This window comes from Grammomys surdaster, unplaced genomic scaffold, assembly GCF_004785775.1.
Source record: "Grammomys surdaster isolate TR1022 unplaced genomic scaffold, NIH_TR_1.0 203, whole genome shotgun sequence".
Lineage (NCBI taxonomy): Eukaryota > Metazoa > Chordata > Mammalia > Rodentia > Muridae > Grammomys > Grammomys surdaster.
In genome coordinates this window covers 1,340,784-1,362,711 of record NW_021604648.1, presented here as the reverse complement: position 1 = coordinate 1,362,711, position 21,928 = coordinate 1,340,784, and the positions used below count along the sequence as shown (strand labels likewise).

The following is a 21,928-nucleotide window of genomic DNA, read 5'->3' as shown; positions in this document are numbered from 1 at the left end:
AGACCTAGCTGGCCTCACAGTCACAGAGATCTGCCTGCCTCTGCCAGCTCAGCACTGGGATTAGAGGCATTCCCTGTTACCCTCGGGCTGGACTCTTATTTTTTTAAAATGCTGATTTCTGGGCCCCACTCCAGATCTTCTGGATCAGAACCTCCCAGGAGGAGCCCATGGTCCTTGGTGTGTAGACTAGAATCAGCGCACACCGAGGCGATCAGAATGACTGTCTGCTCTGAGAGGCAGCTTCCAGCTTAGGGAGGACTGGCTGGATAGAAACGTGTTGCGTAGAAACAACCCAACAATGATGTGTTTTGAAGGAGATTAGCAATTATGCACAAAATGCCTTCCATGCGGCACATCTTGTTTTTCCCTAAGCACTTATTAGATAATCATATCCTAAAGTTCTGTGATTGAAATTACCCACCTTGGAAATACTGCAGTAGATCTTTGCCAGGGTGTGAGGGAGCGCATCAGAATGTGTTGATTGTGTGACCTCCGATAGTGAAGACAGCTTGGATAAGTGGTTGTTGCTACAGAGTCCCTGAGAGTCTGGTCCCTGTTTCTGTCATCAACAGGAAAATGACACGTGTCAGCTTCTCTTCTATGAGGCCTGTAATATCATCAGCAACAATTTGAATGTGGACCCAGTGGCTAGAAAACAAGTGTTCTGGGACAGACACCAGTTAAGAAGTGGCGTGTGAGGGACTACCGAGGGAGGAGGCGCCTGCTGGAGTACAGTGGATTCTAAGCCTGAGCTCTGCCACTGACTTGCTTGCTGAGTGTAGATAAGTCATCTCCCCAATTTGGGCGTCTGCAAACTGAAAACAGGGTTTGTGTTAGAATCAGATGTTTTCTTTGGCTATTCCGGTTTTGGTACTTTGGATTCTGAAAACACTTCTGACCCTACCATAAGCCAGTGAAGAACACATGCAGGCATGGTGGTACCCAGAGAGGAAACCAAGGCCCAAGAGAGGAGCTGGCCAGTGCCACACAGCTACACAGGTGCCACGCCCGACTCCACCGAAGCCTAGCGCTTGGTCTGGGTTTGTGGAGATCAGCTTTTCGCTAGGTTAGCTGAGACATAGAGATACAAACGAGAAAAATTCTGTCTGGGATTCAGGAAGCAGGTGGTTCCCCACAACCGGGTGAGGCCAAGGAGCTGGGCGGAGGCGCCCCAAGCCAGCCAGCGTTGAAGCTGGTGTGCTAAAGCAGGGCGGGGCCAGAGGAGGGACACCCTGGGAAGGAAAAGGGAGCCAAGAGCCAGTAGGAGCGCAGAGCTGTCAGGGTACGAACGCTGCTGGACATCATTGCAGCTCTCACCGAAGTCAGATCACAGAGGCAGGTAAGGCGCCACAGGGCTGGAAAAGCTATCCATAGTCTGGGCAAGACGTGCAGGGGATTCGGTGTTTTCCTTGAGAGGAAGGACCCGATGTGGGGTGCTACTAGAGTGGATCTTCCCCGGGGAGAAAAGCAGGTATTCCCAGGAAACACAGGGAGTAGGGATTTTCGCTTCGCCTGTGGTCCGAAGGCGCTCTCCCAGGCTTCCCTCCAGGCAGCAAAACCTCCTTCTCTCCTACAAATAAGAGAACACTTACAGGTTTGCACGGGACTTGCACGGAAGTAACTTTCCAGGAGTCAGTCTCGCTCGACCAAAGCCGTGGCTCTGCAGAACTGCATGCCCATTCTACTTCACTGCGACCAGATCCGCGGAAATCCCCAGACTGGCTGAAGCATCTGCTGCCGCTAGTAGCAGGTCCAGGTTGGAAGTCAGGAGTCTTGAGTTCTAGTTTTCAGGTAGTGTAAACTGGAGCAGGTCGACCATGGCTCTGTGCCTTGTGCTTTCTTTTGTCACCACCTGTAAAATGGGTCTCCTGCTCCAGTTGTCCCCATGTAATCCACATTAGGGCAAAGGAGAATGTTTGGGAGGTGTCTCAGCCAGTGTGTTAGAGCCCGGGAAGCAAAGTCCTCATCTCTGCCTCTTGCCCCTTATTAATTTGCATGGGAGGAAACTGAGGCCCCAGGATAATCTTAGCACCAGGGGCCATGTTGAATTAGAACCAGTGTTTCCTTACTCCTAGCCCAGGACTCTATTTCATGTACAGATATTGGATAAACTCATCCTCTCTGGCACTCAGCCACTTTGTCAATTCCAAACGGAGGGGGTGCTATGCTGGAGGCATTAAAAACTGCCTTTAAAGTCTGGTGACTCTCGAAGATGAAAACCCAACTAGCAACTTTCTTCAGTTCAAACTCCTCAGGGCATGTTTAATTCTCACGGGACAGAAGACACTTGTAAATGGCACGGACTGCAGGATTCATCAAAAAGTGTGGGACACAATGAAGGAGACAAGCCCCTGTGTCTGTGGGTGGTGGGAGGGCATGGCCGGGGGCAGGCACATGGGATGGCTGCTTTTAGTAAGAAGAGGTGAACTGAACCATGGATGGCTAGGGGAACAGTGTGAGCGGGCTTCCCAGTACCGTTCTCAGGCCTGTTCTTTCTAAAACACGTTCCCTCCTATTGTCTCTTCTAGTTCTCACGAGGTGAGCTGGGCACTGGTAATTACGTCTTACAGATATGGTTCAGAGGAAATAAACGAAGTATTCAAGGTCACATAGCCAGACACACAGCCAGGATTGGGATCATGAAAGGCACTCTTGAAAGGCGAGATCACAGGCTGAGACTTGGGTTGTCTGTGTGCCGTTTGTGGGTGTGGATGGCCACACCTTCAGTAAGGTACACAGGGAAGAGCGTTGCAAAACCATTTACCGGTGTTTGGGGGCCAAGAATGTTTGCCCTTTGGATAAACGGACTCAGATTAGATGTGGGAAGTGTCTGGGTTTCCAAAGGAGGCTCAGAATTTCCTTCTCCTGATCCATGCCACCTGCTCAAGGGGCCTCCTCCCCTTGATCTAAGGCAGCCTGTCTTGGTCTAACTTGGAGTCTTTCCTACTTTGGTTTTTCTTTTAGAACACTGAAAGCTGTTTCCATGAATCTGTTGAGGGATGAGTTGGGGAGGGTAGTGTTTTATAGGAGAGGGATCGAGTCACATGTTCTCTTTGGTGATCACTATGTAAACAGGCCTGAAGAATAAAGAAATGCATGAGGCCCAGGCCCCTGCCCTGAAACCTCCAAGCATATGTGCAAGGACATACTGGGCCCACAGCTATACTCACACACAGATTCCAAATGGCGCAGTTCTCTAATAAGGCTGCTTTGAAGGCACTGTGGTAACAAACAAGAGGAGAAACTAGCTACTGAGTAGGGGAGGGGTGTCTCTGGAAAGGCTCTAAACAGGTGGCACAGAGCGGGCTCTTGAAGAATGCATTTGCCTAGTAGATGGAAATTCCTGCTTAAGAAAAGAGGAGCCGTGGGAGCACAAGGGCTGTCCGATGAGCTCTGAGGAGCTCATGGCCTGGAGCTCATTGTCATGGTCACAGATATTGGGAGAGCCACAGGGAGATGAGCCAAGGCAGGGTCACATCTAGAGGAGTTGACAATCCTTAGTTTCTCTTTTTGTTTGTTTGTTCCCAGTTTGCTCAGTAGCTGTTAACCTTCTTTCTAAGCTAGCCCATTGTCTATTTCTCTCAAAGGCCTCTCGACAGCAGGGTTCTGCCTCTTCCATCCTGGAAACCTGATAATCAATGACTTTCCAGGAGCTGGAAACCCAGGGACTCAAGGAAGAGAAGCAAAACACCCAGTGTTTCTGTCTGTGCCCTTGTAACCAAGAGGCAGGTCACAGGCAATCAGTCTGTCCCTTCTTCAGCTCTCTGCCTCTCTTTACCCCAGCAGGATGCACCTGCCATCTTGTCCCCACCCAAACCCAGCACCTCAGGGTGTGCACTGTGACCTCTGTGGTCTGAGAGGTCCAGACAGGAAGGTCTGATGGGTGATAGTTTGTTTGACTTCACTCATGAGTTCCATCCTGTCCTCCACTTGCCTTGTACCCCAACTTCCTGCACAGTCCATCTCTTCCCCCCCCCCACAACCCAGCCAGACCACCCTTGCAGATAAGAGGCTAGGAGGAAAAAGGAGCAAGTGGATCAATTTGGCCCTCACCTTACCTAGGCTAAAAAGTCAAGTGTAAGTCAATCCCCAGACTCAGAAATATCTTAGCCTGCTGGGAAGACTCTGTAACCTCTCTGTCTTGGGTTGAAGTTCTCTAGGCTACCTAAGGGCTGCCTCCACCAGCCAACCCAGTCTCCCAGGATTTCACAACATGGTTCTGTGATTCATAATGTCACAGGATATTTGAGCTGACCACAATCCCTTCATTTCATTTTACAGATGCAGATAGAAGCTGAGATTAAAAAAAAAAAAAAGAAAAGGAATCACATGCCCAGGGTCACACAAGTAGCAGCGGGACCAAGACAGCTGCCTGGGCTTCCATTTCCTTTACTGTAAGACTGTAAAATGAGGACATTTAGCCTTGATGGACTCTGAAGGCCTGTCCAGCTCCTGTGCTACACAAATGACCACTTCTCTCTGTGGAATTTACAGCCAAACCTTACATACTGCTCTTTAGTCCTCACAACAAAGTCATGCTACAGAGAGTTAATTCTAGCACACATTCATTTTAATTATTTTATTACGTTTATTGGTGTGTGTGTGCATGTGGAGGTCAGAGGACAGTTTTCAGGAGTTGGCTCTCTCTTTCTGTCATGTAGACTGCAGAATCAAACTCAGGCCATCCAGTTCAGCAGCAAGTACCTTTACTTAGAGAGCCATCTCGACAGCTCTCTGGGACACATCCATATGCTGTATGTCCAAACAGATTTGATTAGTAATACCTCATTTCTGTGAAACTGCAAGCTGCCATTTTACCTTGGGATTCTAAAAGGCTCCTACTGAGGTACCAGCACCCTGTAGGAAGAAGAGAAGGGTTTTAGGCCATTCCATTATCAGTTCCATTGTCAGTTGATTAAGATGTTGTGAGCCTGGAATGGGGAGACAGCAATCAGATGTTGCTTGGCCACTGCATAGTTCTGTAACTACAACTCTAGGCTGGCTTGAGCCAGCTGTTGCAGGAAGGGAAGAGGAATAGGGGTGGTGTCAGAACCCACAAAAAGATGCTTGCACAACCCTTAGGAAACTGGGTGATCCACCCTTGGTTCTGAGGTTTGTGTCCCTGGTTCCTTTTTCTTCCTCCTCTTCTGCCTCCTCCCCAGTTGCCAGCTCTGGGCCTTTCCTCTCAATACCAAGTCTCTGGCTGCATCCAGATGCACCCTGCAAGGAATTGAAGGGCCTTGGGATATCCAGGAAGAGATCCTCAAAGATGTCTCAGAGTCTTTGAACTGTTTGGTGAGTTCTCCAGATCTGTGTTATCCTTCCTGTGTTGTGCCAAGTAAAAACCCTTTCCAAGGAAAACTCTACGTCTTAGAACAGTTCAAGGTCCAGTTCAAATAAGGCCATTCCAGGGAACAGTCTCTAAACCTTGGTCAGTGTTAATCACTTTAAGCGGCTCCTGGATTGTTGCTTGCATCATACCAGGATGGCAGTGAGCCACTGAGTGTGAGGACTGGGTTTGAGCCTCCTCAAGGCGTCAGCACAGACCCTGATCCAGATAAATAATGACCAGCTAAGTGAGTCATTCAGTCATCATTTTCACTGTGGTGTTCCCGCTTGCCACTGGCCCATGTAAAGGAAAACTCAAACTTCTTGCTTCTTACATTTTAATTCAGGAAGTCTGTGTTCTTTTCCCTCCTTGATCCAGACAAGGTACAAGTACTGAATGGTAGAGGACCTCAAAGGTCTTTCATGGAATGTAGGCCAGTCTTAGGTGCCAGTGGGGTGCTGCTCTATTATTCTGTCCCCCAAATTCTGCTTCAAGTCATTATAAGTATTTATCACCATTAGAACTATGGGGGAAAGACCTGATAGATAATGGTCATGTTTGGTATATATAGGTATTAACAGTGATTGTTGACAGTTCTACCTAGGTAAATGAGAGCTTTGGAATCAGACATTGAATTATGGTTGCTTAGCCTATTAAGGTCTCCTGAAAATAGACAAACAGCATCTACTACTCCCTAATCAAGAACAAGCTACTTATTTGTTTGGGGTCTCAGTTTCCCTGAGTATAAAATGGAAGGAGTTAGATTAAATAACTCCTAAAGTTCTTGAAGCCTAAAGTTTAGTGAATTTATACAATCCAAGAAAAAAAGAGAGTAACATGGCTTTCAATGACCAGGAAAGACTATTCCACATGCACTGCGGGATACTTCCGTAATTGCTCAGATACAGCAGAGAGGAAATCCCACTTAGCACTTCCCATGACTGAGCCTGAGGCCTCTTGGAGAAGATGGACCAGAAGAATGGAGAAGAGATGATAGTATCAGGGCTCTAGCCTAGGTATGCAAAGTGGGGAAGCTGTTAATGGCTGTGGGTAACAGAGCCGCCCTTTCTCTTTCTTTTCTCACCATCAGATCACATTCCAGCTCTTCCCATACCTCAATTTCTGTTGCTATGGAGACTTCCAATGGGACTGAGACCTGGTACAAGAGCCTCCATGCTGTGCTGAAGGCTCTGAACACAACCCTTCACAGTCACTTGCTCTGCCGGCCTGGGCCAGGACCAGGGCCAGGATCAGGGTCAGGACCAGGGCCAGACAATCAAACTGAGGATCGTCGGGCTAGCCTTCCTGGTAGTAATGACAACTCCTACATGTATATTCTCTTTGTCATGTTCCTATTTGCTGTCACTGTGGGCAGTCTCATCCTGGGATATACCCGTTCACGAAAAGTGGACAAACGTAGTGATCCCTATCATGTGTATATCAAGAATCGAGTGTCTATGATCTGACGTGAGGTGCCTGAGGACAATGAGAGATTATGATGCCTGAGGATTGTCTTCTTAGCCTCTGGAACTCTTCTCGACTCTATCAAGCCACGATGTCTCTAGCTATGTCAGATCAACAAGAAATTGGTGAGAGAGTTAGGTCATCACCGGGACCAGGGAAGAGAGGCTGATTGGCCCGGTCTCGTGGATGAGACATTTTTCCAGACATAGATGCACATTATAAACTTGGAGCCCATGAACACATATATAGAAGTATGGACAACCAGCAAGTAGAAGAGGAAGCTGTGGTGAAGGGAAGTGGGGCAGGAAGATGCTCTGGATATATAACCATTTATATATGATCTTCAATTGAGAAACCTTGATAAAACTGAGAATGCTACTTATTTGTATTGATTCATATTTTATTCTTTAAATACTCTTAACATTTGTGGGTTTTGCCTCATCTGCCAAAAAAACAGAACAAGTCCCGTGACTGGAATCCAGGAACTCTGGTCCTTTCTCCTAGGACTTTTCAATCCCACGTCGGGTAAGATTCAGCCAAGCACAATAATGCATGCCTATCATCACAGTGCTCAAGAGGCTGAGTGGGGAGGGTCATTTGAGTTCAGGAGTTCAAGACCAGCTTAGGCAAGCCCTATCTTGGTAGGGACTTGGTGGGGGGCTGTTGAGAAAGATCTTACTTTTACAAATATTACCAAAGACATGTCACTGTGTTAATGCATTGCTTGGGCACTTCCTGGATCTTAAGACAGACTGCAAAGCACAGAGTTATGAGCTCTTTAATGATATGGTCATATGCTTCTCAAGCCTCGTCCCTGTGCCTTCCCAGTCACGGCCCCAATCCCAGGGACTTCACTACCTCGGGTGTAGCTTCTACTCTGAATTCTGTGAGAAATGTTTTAATAACAACACGAAACTTGCTTCTATGAGATTGTTGATACACCTAGAAGATGGCCGGGTTTAAAGATACAGTGTAACAGCTTTGGCTCAATGGGAGAACCAGTTGGCCTCTTACTTTTAAAGTGGTATACACTTTAGCTGGTTATGCTGGTTAGCAGTTTTTTGTTTGTTTTGACTTTGGTTTTGTCAATTTGACACAATCTAGAGTCATCTGAGGAGAGGGAACCTCAGCTGAGGAAATGCCCCCATCATTCTGGCCTGTAGGTAAGCCTGAAGGATATTTTCTTGATTGATGATTAAATGTGGAAGGGCCCAGCCCACTGTGAGTACCTTGGGTAGTAGACTGGGGTATATAGGAAAGCAAGCTGAACAAGTCAGGAGGAGAAAGCCAGTATGTCGACTAGTGAGATGGCGCAGCGGTTAAGAGCACAGACTGCCCTTCATGAGTTCAAATCCCAGCAACCACATGGTGGCTTATAACCATCTGTAATGAGATCTGATGCCCTCATATGGTGTCTGAAGACAGTGACAGTCTACTTACATATAATAAATACATACATGTAAGATGAAATAGCCCTCCCCTCCCTCCAAGTTTCTTTTGATCATGATGCTTAGCATATAGCACTAAAAACCCCTAACCAAAACAGGCAGATACGTCTCTTTTTGGCCTTTTCTTTTTTTCTTTTTAGTATAATGAAATATTTAGACTTGAAAATTTAAATGTCTTACCAATTCTGGTCTTAAACGTCCATATACACTGATTAGGCTGAAGCATGTAAAATTGCTATTTGTAGATCAAAAGTAGGTGAATACCAGGTTGTTTTACATGGTTCTACCTAATTCATACAGTGTGCTGAGTGAATTCATTACCAGCTATTTGTTCCAGGGCCCAGCCTTGGAACCACTCGCTGCTGTGTCTGATTTCCATCTGAGGGATCTCTGCGTGCTTCCCAGAAGGCCTCACTGAAACATGCACATTTGTATTCAGTAGCCTTTCAAAGGGTTTTTGACAGCAGTTATCTCAGTGGCCTAGGATTATAGGTGGTCTTCCCTTTCCGCTTCAGTGGGGTGTGTCACACTCGACTTATATGACCCAATATATGATAGCTGCATTATAAAGAGCAGGAAAACTGCTTCTCCCCTGAAACAGTAAAATCAAGTGCTTCTCAGTTACAGCACGGGCTGCTCCTGCAGAGGACCCAGATTTGGCTCCCAGCTCTCATGTAATGGCCCACAACCACCTAACTTCTGTTATAAGAGATCCAATGTCCTCTTCTGGTCTCTGAGGGCACCAGGCATTCATATGGCACACAGACATACATGCAGGCAAATGTCCACACACAGAAAACAGAAATAAATCTTTAAAAAAACGATAAAATAAGTGGTTCTGTATTTCTTGAAAGCTCAAAAGAGCACATCTTGCCATGAGTAGTCATGTTGGATCTCTGTACAAGTATTCTGGGACCATGTTCTGAGCTCTTCTTTATCTCTTCTTGAGAGGGAAGAAGTGACTTCCTTAAGGACATAGGACAAGGCAAGACCACAGCCTCTGAAGTCTACAGCCAGCAGGATTTTAGAGGCTATCCACTCTAAACATCCGAGTGAAAAGTGCACTGCCATTGAGTACAGCAATGAGTGGTCAGGTGAAGAAAACTGTAAGTGTCTTTGAGAAATGAGATTAACTTGATCAGCCCCAGTCAGAGAACTGAGCTTTGAAATGTAGAAGAAGCCAGCAGACTGAACGGAGAAGGTAAGACAAGGAGAGCTTGGAGCAGAGGCATTCAGACGCACTGTTCTTGGAACCTGGGGAGAAGGAACAAAACTGGCACAGTGTGGTTGCTCTCTGACTCCAGTGTCCAGGTTTGCAGAGGAGGCTCAGCACACACACGCAGCAGGAGACTGGGATAATTCTGGTTCCTTCACTTGCAAGTTACAGAAACCCGACGTATATTAACACAAGCACAGGGGAGATTATGAATACAGAATAGCTCATGGCTCAAACAGGCCCTGCAGGGATGAGGCAACTCGAGGGATATCAGGACCAGGAACTGTGTCTGAATTCACAAACTAGGAATGCTGTATGTCTCGCTACTGAGGGTCAGATTAAACAAAATTCTAGAATTCTAAGGGGTAGATTTAACATTCTATATCCTTTGATGAAGACATTTCTCTCAGCCCTCTGTCAAACTGACCCCAGACCAACTGTGAGGGAACTGTCCCGTGATAGTGATGTGTGAATCAGAACATCAGATCTTTGTCTGTATTCATTCTGCCCCCTGCTGGCCAAATCTTAGAACATCATCTTGACACTCAAAGCAAAATTTGAGACTCATTTATGGACTAGATATATTTATTGCGTGCATACTTTACAGTAAGCATTGCCAAAGCATGACGTGATACATAAGTAAGTAAGCAATCCCTGAGGGCATCTGCTGCACAGCAGATGCCAGCCTATGAAATTACATGTCTTTAATTCAGGTGTTAATATCTCACAATAGTATAACATAGCAGGCATTTCCTATAATTGTTTCAAAAAAATATTTCACTTATGTTTGACTAAGTGTTTTCAGAACAAACCATTCAATCATGCCTGTGGTGTGTACAGGCCAGGTCTGAAATTCCCCACAACTAATTGAGAAAGTCATTTTGGGAGCAAAGGGTTGAGGCCAGTGATGCTAGAAGGAGGACCCAAGACAGATGTTTCCTGGTGAGGGATGCCTGGCAGGACAAACATGCAAGGGACAGAAAGAACCTAACAAGGTTCATCTCAGGGTGTTTCTAGCCTTGGTCTGATGCACAGGGAACTGTCATACGTGGCTGGGACATAAAATATCTGCAAAATATCATACATTCTTTTGAGGTAAGGGACACTTTTGTACTCCTAAACTCGTCAGTTCATCATTGTAAGTCACATGGCTCAGATGGGAAGACTAGAGGAGGAGGTGAGGGGTTCTGGTCAGCAGAGGACAGTTCTGTGGAGAGGGCCAGCAGCCATGAGCTGCTACAGGAGAGCACAGTGAAAAACAAGCTCACCGGGATGTGCTCTTGGTTGAATTAGCAACAGGGTAGTTCCTAGGAAAGGGTCTGAGGTTTGCCACCAAGTTAATTCTACCTTCCACGGCTCTCCTTTTCCACCATGTCGGGCCTGCTGGTGATTAGAGGGACACTCCCTCTAACACCCAGGCATGCTCACATTTGCTTGAGGGCCAGTCTTTGGGGAAGAGGCAGCGCTAAGCTGATGATAGAATTACTCTCTGAAGAGGAAGAGTTTTCGCAGGACTTCATCAGCATCCATCACAGCTGTGCTAGCTGAGAAACAGGAGCAGAATGTTCCATCTTAAGGAAGCCTTCAAGTTTAAGAGTCAAGATGGAAACTGGGTGGGATGGTACATGCTTACAATCCTAGCACTTGGGAGGTAAGGGAGGAGGATTAGGAGTTCAAGACCATCCACAGCTACTTAGGAAGTTCAAAGCCAGCCTTGGTTATAGGAACAGGGATGAGGGGGAAGGACACATGAAATTAAAAAAAGAGCAAAATAGCACTAAATAGAAGTAAGTAATAAACCGAAAGGTTAGGTACCAGAAAGTGGGAGGGACAGATACTAATATGAAGGCCAAAAGAGGAAAAGAAGCCAGGCAGTGGTGGCACATGCCTTTATTCCCAGCACTAGGAAGATAGAGAGGAAGGTGGATTTCTGTGAGTTCGAGGCTAGCCTGATCCACAGAGTGAGTTCCAGGACAGCCAGGGCTACACAGAGAAACCCTGTCTTAAAAAACAAACAAGAGGGCTGGAGAGATGGCTCAGTGGTTAAGAGCACTGACTGCACTTCCAGAGGTCCTGAGTTCAAATCCCAGCAACCACATGGTGGCTCACAACCATCTGTAATGAGATCTGATGCCCTCTTCTGGTGTGTCTGAAGACAGCTACAGTGTATTCATATATAATAAATAAATCTTTAAAAAAAAAAAAAAAGCCGGGCGGTGGTGGCGCACGCCTTTAATCTCAGCACTTGGGAGGCAGAGACAGGCGGATTTCTGAGTTCGAGGCCAGCCTGGTCTACAGAGTGAGTTCCAGAACAGCCAGAACTACACAGAGAAACCCTGTCTCAAAAAGAAAAAAAAAAAAAACAAACAAGATACAAAAAAAAAGGGAAAAGGCTGCTGGTGGATACCTCAGTCAGTGAAGCGCTTGCCTTTGAAAGAGGCTGGGCGTGGCAGCATGTCTTCACTGGGGAAGTAGAGACAAGTAGATCCCGGGGATTCATTGGCCATCTAGTCTAGCCTCCTTGGAAACCACCAGACCAATAAGAGATTTTATCTCATAAAACAAGACGGCTGAGATACAGCAGCCAGAGTTATCCTCTGGCCCTCACCTGCTCATACACAAACATGTACATGCACATACCAAAAAAGGAGGAAGAGGAAGTACTTGTGGATATTTCTTTAAGTGGATTAGTTAAAGAACGAATTAGTAAGACTTGATTATGAGGTGCAGTCAAGTATGGTCCTCCGGTGGTAACCACTGTGGGCTGATGGTACTGTTGAGCTCTGTTATACAGTGACCCAGGACATTGACTCCAACCAGCTTTAACATGTATTCCTCAGAGTCTTTCTGATTGCAGCTTTTGTGCTTAGTGAGGAGAAACAGAGAATAGGAGTCCAGGGCCAGAGGTTTACTCTAAAACACACATGGCAAAAGCTGCATGCATTTCTTTGCTTAGGCCCTTTTACAAGGGCTTATCCTCCAACAGGCTGCAAGAGAAGCTGATCCAGGAGGTCTGTCTGGCTACTCACGTCCCAGCCAGTCTGCTACTTTTGAATAAGAGAGCATAGCTTGGTGTACAGCTAGTAGTCTTGTGTCTACCCTTCTCTCTCCCGACACAACTGATCAAGATCAAAACACTTATAATGTTGCCAGAAGAAACAAATGTTGCTACTTTGATTGGAGCCTCTCAGGAGAGCAATTATGGAACCCTTAGGAACATAAATAAGTCTGTCTTGTGAATGTGACTTCGAGAATTTTGATCTCTCCCTGACCCCAGCAATGGCACCAACGAGTCTGGTCTCTGTTCTCATTGGAATGGTGATATTAACATATCAGTGTACGCCCAGGAGGCACAGACAAAGCAAGGCTTTCAGAGCCAACCCTGTATAGAAAAAGACTCTTCTTTCAAGTGCTACTGAGGATCCTGAACACGATCTGCCTGATGAAATCGGAGAAGACATTTGTAGCAGTGGTTAACTCGTGACAGAGCGTGAGCTCCTGGGGGGAAGCGAGTCAGAGGTTAGTCAAGAGGTAAGAGGCGAGAAAGAAAGCTAGTACGTGATGAACAACAACCGTATCATGTGCCATGAGCCAAGGGACACCTCTTCCTGGGGGCCTCTGACAACCAGTGATCAACTAATAGATAAGATGGTCTAACCTCATCGCTTCAGCTTGGGATAGCTCTGAGGGGCCATCTCAGTTCCAGAACTTCAGGGTCAGCCAAGGCTTCCATCACAACAACCACACCCGAGTTAGCTTTTGTCCTCTGCTCACTCCTGCTTCCTCACTTCTTCTCCCACCCCCCCACCCACCCCCACCCCCGTCTTCCCAGAGTGTTCCCTCCAAAACCTTCAGTACATAATTCTCCATTTCCAAGGAGTCAATTCCTCCTTAAGAACTGCATCAAGACTGAGCCTATTCCAAAGCGGGTGTCCATTAGAACCGGGAAATGGGGTGATAATAGCGAAGCAGGCAGTTACTGGTTCCAGCAAACTAAAAACAAAAACCAAAAAGAAACTAGCAACGCTCACAGCCTTGCGGTCACCGAAAAGAAAGAACTAGCCGCTAGATGGCGCAGCCCTATAGAGCAGCGGTTCCTTCACAGCACAGAATTTTGCCTTAGAAACGCTGACACTCAACACTCTAGGAAGGGGGGAAATATTGGCTCATTATTTATGTCCTTTTTTTCCTTTTTACATATTCTAGGGACACAAGTGTCCTAAACTGTTTCAACACCTCGCTCTCTGTGCCATTACATATACTCAACCGATCTCTGCACAAGATTCCCAAAGTCTGTCTTGTTTTTCTACCTGCCACAGTCATGGTTGCCAAGGGGATACTAATGACAGGACATGTGGAATTCCAAACAGTTGCTATGATTCTCACCTAAAAACCGAAGAGAATGGGTAATGAAATCTGTGGCGCTCTCCCTCTCCCCCCGCCTGTTTCTCTGGTTGCACGAGGAGCTGGCATGACAGCATCGGTTGTGAAATACAGTGGCTCAGGGAAAGTAGTCATGGAAACTGTCGAAGAAGATGAAGAATTTGAGAAAGATATATAATTGAGTCAATCCATCAATTCTCTTGTTGTGGAGTTAATAAAAAGACGCATTTCCTACTTGGACAAAACATGTAGTCTTTTGAAGTGTTTTCCTTACCTCAGGGGGAAGATACTTGGAGGTTTCTTTCTTCAATGTATAAATTTTTAAAGAAGAGTTTGCTTGTCTAGGGGAGGAACCCTCCAAGAATTACAGGGGAGAGAGATGGATTCTACAAAACTTGGAAGATGAGTGGGTAATGGGGACCTGTGTTTGGCCTTCTCCCAGTCCCCTCCCAGACTCTTTGGCAGTGATGACTGCAAAGTCATTCAAAGGAATGGGCATCAAAGCAGAGGGTTGGTTCTTCTGACTCTTCCACACCTGTTGGCCGATGAGTATCTTCAATGTAACTTCAGTGGACCAAAGACAGTCCTCCAGGTGTTCCATGACTTCCAGTGTTCCAGGGTCTCTCACTCTCTGCATTATGTCCAGCTGTGGGTCTCTGGTTTTGTTCTCATCCGCTGCAGAAGGAAGCCTCTCTGATGATGGCTGAGAAAGGCATTGATCCATTAGCATAACAGAACATCTTTAAGGAGTCATTTATTGCTATATTTTGGGTTTTTTGTTTGTTTGTTTGTTTTAGAACAGTAGTATCCGGTTTACCACTAAGTCCCTGGGATAGTCTCGGGTCCTGGTTACCTAAGCAGTGTCAGGTATGGGTTCCCTCTTGTGGTGTGGGCCTTAAGTCAAATCAGCGATTGGCTGCTCTCACAAGCTTTGTACCACCATGGCCTACGATATATCTTACAGGTAAGACACCATTGCAGGTCAAAAAGCTTGTGGCTGGCTGGTTTTTGCACTTCCTACTTGGTAGTGTGCAGAGTACCTTCCTGTACCGAAGATGCTAGAAAGTAAAATGTAAGCATGAGCTCAACTGGACTGTTTGTTTTTGTGATACCTAGTTTCTTGAGTTCTTTGTGTATTTTGGATATTGGCCCTCTATTGGATGTGTAGTTGGCAAAACTTTTTCCCATTTTGTAGGCTGCCACTTTGTTTGAATCACAGTGTCCTTTGCTTTCCAGAAGCTTCTCAGTATTACGAGACCCCATTTATTAGTTGTTGATCTTAGTGCCTGTGTTAATGGTGTTATGTTCAGAAAGTCTTTTCTTGTGCTAATGAATTCAAGGTTATTTCCCACTTTCTCTTCTATAAGGTTCACTGTATTCAGTTTTATGCTGAAGTCTTTGATCCATTTGGAGTTGAGTTCTGTGCAAGGTGATCAGTATGGATCTATTTGGATTTTTCTATATGCAGCTGTCCAGTTGGTCCAGCATTATTTGTTGAAGATTCTGTCCTTTTTCCGGTGTGTATTTCTGGGTTCTTTATCAAGAATCAGGTGTGCATAGGTGTGTAGACTTATGTCTAGTCTTCAATTCGATTCCATCTAACATTGTATCTGCTTTTGTGCCAATGCCATATGTAATTGTTACTACTATAGATCTCGAGTACAACTTTGAAATCGAGAATGTTGATTGTAACTGGACTTTTGGCTACTTTGTTGGGTTCTTTTTCCTACCACCTTTCTTCAACCTTCCAAGCCCTCAACACTAGATAGGAGAGAAAGAAGGCTAGAGGGGAAAGGAATCATCAATCTTGTTAGACTACTTCCTGATGATTAGGGGCATCACTTTCTCTGGGGCAAGTCCAATCTTCAATGTCAGGATATCCACTTTCTTCTTCTCCATCTCTTTGCTCATGACCACTTGACAAACCACAGCAGCATAGGAATTAGCAGTTGCCTCTGCCTCTTGGGACTCTGACATTTTACATCCTTGAAACGTCCCCAGAATTCCAAACATAAACTATCTTTAGTTGGCAAAATCACATCCCTGACAGAGCATGAGACAAATCATAGATGCTGTGGACAATCTGACACATCCCCAAATCTCACATCTGGGATTAAAACAAAAATGTAATCACATAACATTTTTGTGTTTTTAGAGAAACCAAAATTCTCACTACATGTGATACCTCCAGCAGTTTTTTTATTCTTCAGGTTTGTTTCAGCTATGCTGGGTTTTTGTTTTTTCATACGAATCTGAAAACTGTCCATTTAAGATATGTGAAGAATTGTGTTGAAATTTTGATGGGGATTTCGTTGACTTTGAAGATTGTTTTTTGTCAGGATGGCTATTTACTATATTGATCCTACTGATCCATGAGCGTGGAAGATCTTCCCATCTTCTGATATATTTTTCAGTGTCTTAAAAAGTTTTTATCTTACAAATATTTTGCTTGTTTAGTTACTGGCTGGTTTTGTGTCAACTTGACACAGGCTAGAGTTATTACAGAGAAAGGAGCTTCAATTGAGAAATGCCTCCATGAGATCCAGCTGTAAGGCATTTTCTCAATTAGTGATCAAGGCCTGAGGGCCCATTGTAGGTGGTGCCATCCCTGGGCTGGTAGTCTTGGGTTCTATAAGAAAGCAAGCTGAGCAAGCCAGGGGAGTAAGCCAGTAAGTAACATCCCTCCATGGCCTCTGCATCACCTTCCTAACCTGCTTGAGTTCCTGTCCTGACTTCCTTTGGTGATGAACAGCAACATGTAAGCTGAATAAACCCTTCCCTCCCCAACTTGCTACGTGGTCATGATGTCTGTGCAGGAATAGAAGCACTGACTAAGACAGAGTTGCCACAAGATTTTTTTTTCAAGTTTAATTTTTAATTTATTAGAACCCAGAAAGTGATGATTTTTTTTAAAAGCGGAGTTCCCATCAAATTAACACTTAATTCAGGGCAAAAATATATTAAAACAAAATGAAAAAAAATCCCTAAATCTTAAGGCAGAAGTAAAACACTGTAAACAGAACAAAATAGCATGTCTAGTATAGACTGCAGAATGTCACAATTTAAAGAGATCCGCATAGTATTTTATAGCACTAAAATGTTAATACAGTCAGAAACATTATCAATTGGTCCAAGATTCCTCAATATATAAAATGTCTAGGCTGCTAATTGAAGTTTTGCTGTATAAAGATAGGTACCATAAAAATCAAGTGACTGTTTTTATGACAGTGGAACCAGCAGGCATCTTTATGGTTTTGTCTGTACAGTTCTACAGCATCAAGTATGGAGCATCACTAGGCATTCGTAGGCTCAGCTCCCCTTGCTCATGCCCGTGGTTGTGCACCACTCTCCTTTGACTGCATCTTAATGTGAATCGTATTTTTTACTGCAGGTCTAACTTTACCAACAACAAAAGCATGAACTGTTTAGTTTCTTGGTGTGTGTGTGTATGCACGTGCAGTTACATGCGTGCACATGTAGGCCATGAGTATATGTGGAGGCCAGAGGTGTGTGTGTGTGTGTGTGGTGTTCCTCAGGAACAATTGTCCCTTATTGAGACCTAGAACTTGCTAATTAGACCAGGATGGCTGTTCAGTGAGCCTCAGGGACATACCTGTTTCTGTTTCCTCAGCAGACGTGATATATGCCCAGTTGTTTATAATCTGATATAGTAGAAAAACAAATTTTAATAAAATTTTGTTTTTATTAAACTTAATAAAATTTAATAAAATAATGTCCATCATTTCCTGGACATTAAATAACTTTGGACTGAACTGTAAGAATTTCAGATCTCAGCAGGTGAACAACTTGTGTTAGTATTTGGATTAGAGCCTTAGTGTGGGGACTTTTCATGTTTACTTACTTGTTTGCTGTTTTTCAGTGTTGGAATCAAACCTAGGCCTCATACATCTGAGCTACAGTCACTCTCCAGTATTTCATGCTTATGCGTAATTAATAGCAGCCCTTCTTTAAAGAATGGGAATAATAGCCTGCCACAAGATTTTTTTTTATATTATTTGAGGCTTGTTTTCCTGATTTCAGTCCATTTGTCATTTATACATAGATAGGCTACTGATTTTGTGAGTTAATTATCTATCCAACTACTTTTCTGAAAAGTGTTTATCAGTTGTAAAAGTTTCCCCATGGAATTTATTTATTTATTTATTTTTGATTGTATTTATTTATATATAAATATATTTATATTTGTATTTATATTTAAATGCATATATATGCCATGTATATATATGACCATATCACCTGCAAATAAAGATACATGGACTTCTTTCCAACTTGCATCCCCTTGATTCTCTTCAGTTGTCTTATTGCTATAGCTAAGACTTAAAGTACTATATTAAGTAGACAGAGAATTGGTTAATGTTCCTTCTGTTTCTATTATTTTGTGGAATAATTTGAGGAATATTGGCATTAACTCTTCTTTGAAAAACTGGTAGAATTCTGTGCTAAAACCATCTGACACTGGGCTTGTTGTGTTGTTGTGAGACTTTTAATGACTATCTCTATTTCTTTAGCAGTTATAGGTCTGTTTAAATTTCTTATCTGATCTTGATTTAACTTTGGTAAGGGATGTATATTGAGAAAATTATCCATTTCTTTTAAATTCTCAACTTGCTTGAATACAGATTTTTAAAAGAATGTCCTTAAGATCCTCTGGATTTCCTCAGTGTCTGTAACTATGCCCCCCTTTTCCTCTCTGATTATGTTAATTTGGATATTCTCTTTCTGCCTTTTACTTAATTTGGATAAGGGCTTGCAAATCTTATTGATTTTCTCAGAGAACCAACTCTGTTTTATTGATTCTTTGTATTTGTTTGTTTCTGTTTTATTGATTTCAGCCCTAAGTTTGATTATGTCTTGCTGTCTACTCTCTTTTGTGTGATTTCTTCTTATTCAAGAGCTTTCAGTGTGCTGTTATATTACAGTATGAGAATTTATTAGCCTTTTTTTTTTTCCAAAGGGAAGGGGGTTTATTCAGGGTAGAGGGCAAAGGTGGGGAGAGAAACGGGAAAAGATGGCGGAGAAAAAGGAGAGAGAGAGGAGAGAAGTGGAGGCTGGCCATGACCACGTGGAGAGAGGGGGAAAGAGAAGGGGGGAGAGGTGAGGGGACAGAGAGAAGCTAGAGGCAAGAGAGCAAGAGAACAAGAGCAGCCTTTTTTAATGTAGGCACTTAGCACTATGAATTAGCCTCCTTGAACTGCCTTCATTGTGTCCCATAAGTTTGGGTATATTGTGTATTCATTTTCATTCAATTCTACAAAGTCTTCATTTTCTTTCTTTCTGTCTTGACCTGTTTTTCAGCAGTCAGTTCTTCAGTTTCTGTGAGTCTGTAAGCTTTCTGTTCTTGATATTCAGCTTTTCTCAGATAGAATGCAAGATGTTATTTGAATTTTCTTGTATCTGTTGAGACTTACTCTATGTCTGAGTATGTGGTCAGTTTTGGAGAAAGTTCTGGAAGATGCTGAGAAGAAGGAAAACTCTTTTGTGTTTACTGACATGTTCTGTAAATATCTGTTAGGTCCATTTGCTTTATAACATCAGTTAGCTCCAGCATTTCTCTGTTTAGTTTTTTTCTGGATGGTGAGAGTGGAGCGTTGAAGTTTCCCACTATCAGTGTGTGAGGGTTGATGTAGGAGTGTCTCTTTTACAGACTTGTGTGCCTTTGTGTTTGATGCATAGATGTTAAGAGTTACAATGTCTACTTGGTGGATTTTTCCTTCGATGAATATGTAGGATCCTTTGTATCCTCTGTCTCTCTTCTGATTAATTGTAGTTTGAAGTCAATTTTATCAGATATTAAAATGGGTACACTAGCTTGCTGCATTTGCTTGGAATATGTTTTCCATCCTTTTATTTTGAGTTGATGTATATTCCTGATGGTAAGATGTGTTTCTTGCATGAGGTGGAAGGACAGATCCTAGTTTTGGATTCGTTCTGTTAGTCTCTGTCTTTTAATTGGGTGAATTGAAGCTATTGATGTTCAGAGATATCAATGAGCAGTGTTTGTTGAGTCCTGATATTTTCTTGGTGTTGTGGTGGTGGTGTTTGTGTGTGTGTTTCTTCTCTTTTGATTTCCTGATCTAGAATTATTTATTCCTTTGTTTTCTTCAGTGTGGTTAACATCCTTAGGTTGGAGTTTTCCTTCTAGCACCTCCCATGGGGCTGGATTTGTGACTTGAATTGCATAAGTTATTTTTATCATGGAATGTCTTATTTTCTCCATATATTCTGATTAAAAGTTTTTCTGGGTATAGTATTCTGGGATGGCATTTATGATCTCATAGAGTTTGTAGTTTCTGGCTTTTAGAATTTTCATTATGAAGTCAGGTGTTATTTATCTAATAAGTCTGCCTTTATATGTTACTTGGTCTTTTTCCCTTGCAGCTTTTAATATTCTTTCTTTGTTCTGTAGGTTTAGTGTTTTAGCTATCATTTACGGTGGGAGTTTTCTTTTCTGGTCCAATTTACTTGGTGTTGTGTATACTTCTTGCATTTTGATAGGCATCTTCTTCTTCCTTCCTTCCTTTCTTTCTTTCTTTTTTTTTTTTTTTTTTGGTTTTTCAAGACGTGGTTTCTCTGTGTAGTCCTGGCTGTCCTGGCACTCACTCTGTAGACCAGGCTGTCCTCGAACTCAGAAATCCGCCCGCCTCTGCCTCCCAAGTGCTAGGATTAAAGGCGTGTGCCACCACTGCCTGGTAAGGCATCCTCTTCTTTAAGATAGGGAAATTTTCTTCTATAATTTTGTTGAAAGTATTTTCTGTGCCCTTGACCTGGGTTTCTTCTTTGTCCTCTATTCCTATTATTCTTAGATTTGGTTTCATGCTAGATTTAAAAAAAAAAAATTCATTTCTTCTATTGTGTTTCAGTGACCAAGAGTCTTTCTTCCACCTCTTGTATTCCTTTGGCGAAACTTGCCTCTGAGGTTCCTGTTCCAGTTCCTAAATTGTTTATTTTCAGAGTTCTCTCAGATTGGGTTTTCTTTATAAATAGTTCCACTTTCAGGTCTTAAACTGTTTTGTCATTTTCTTCCACTGATTTTCATAGATTTCTTTTAAGGAATTTAATTTCCTCTTTAAGGCCATCTAGTATATTCATAAAGGCTATTTTAAGGTCTTTTTCTTGTGCTTCAGTTATGTTGAAATACTCAAGGCCTGCTGTGGTAGGGTTGCTAGACTCTAATGAGGACATACCATCCTGACTGTTATTGACTATGATTTTACACTGATGTCAGACGTTTGTGTTGAGGAAGATTTTAATTGTAGGTGCTGATACCTGGTCTTGCCTTTGTTGGGTGTTTTGTTCCTTGAATTCTGTTGCCCTTTCTGATTCTTAGGAGAGTGTGGTGGCTGTGTGTTGCCTGGTAGAATTTTCTGGGGTCCTGATAGGTGTGTCCACTGCTGATGCCAGGTAAAATTTGTTTCTAGGTATTGGGAGCTGATACTTAGGGATGTTGATGGGGTCCACAGAAGGGAAGAAAGCAGGGTGTTTTATCAGGATCTCCTTAGTCCCCTGGGAGTGGTGGGAGAGTGAGGAAAGGCCTCAGCATGTGGCCTGCTACTGAGCTGAGGATGAGAGTGGGGGATTGGATTTGGAGGAATGAGAGGAGAGGAGAAGATCTGTAATTGTTTGTTTGTTTGTTTGTTTGTTTGTTTTTTAAGTGAAGAAGTGTAATGTTCCTGTTCTGGTTATCAATAAATCAAATAATTTACAGTAGTTGAAGTTCTAAGCTCATGATAGCAAATCTTGTTTGGCTACATCAATAAAGCACAATAGTGGCCCATTAAGGGATTAAAATGTATTAGGCAAGACATTGTTTTGTTTAATCCTCAGAACATACCTCTGAGGAAACACCAAGACTCAAAGAAGTTAATTGGGCTGACCAAGGTCACATGTTAGTAAATGGTAGAGTGGTGTGTGCCAGACTCTGAGGAACTTCTAGACCCATCATTCTTTGATGTTCAGTCTATTATTCATTAATTCACTTGACCACTATATAGTCTGACAGTAAATGAGATCAATAAAACTATTTTTTTTCCAGCAGTGAGACAGATCAACAGATCTAGTAGTCTATAG

General features: G+C 43.5%; 1 protein-coding gene across 2 annotated transcripts; it reads left to right on the top strand.

The window, feature by feature from the left end:
* The first annotated feature begins 610 nt into the window (after window positions 1-610).
* Kcne3 (potassium voltage-gated channel subfamily E regulatory subunit 3) lies at window positions 611-7,175 on the top strand. Of its 2 annotated transcripts, none has more exons than XM_028770700.1 (4): window positions 611-826; window positions 3,588-3,725; window positions 5,214-5,295; window positions 6,420-7,175. In XM_028770700.1, the coding sequence occupies exon 4, from the start codon at window positions 6,460-6,462 to the stop codon at window positions 6,793-6,795; it is 336 nt and encodes a 111-aa protein (XP_028626533.1). In that variant the 5' UTR covers window positions 611-826; window positions 3,588-3,725; window positions 5,214-5,295; window positions 6,420-6,459; the 3' UTR covers window positions 6,796-7,175. The 2 variants fall into 2 exon arrangements, with proteins under 2 accessions (XP_028626533.1, XP_028626532.1); XM_028770699.1 differs by having other exon boundaries at window positions 5,163-5,295.
* The last annotated feature ends 14,753 nt before the right edge of the window (window positions 7,176-21,928 follow it).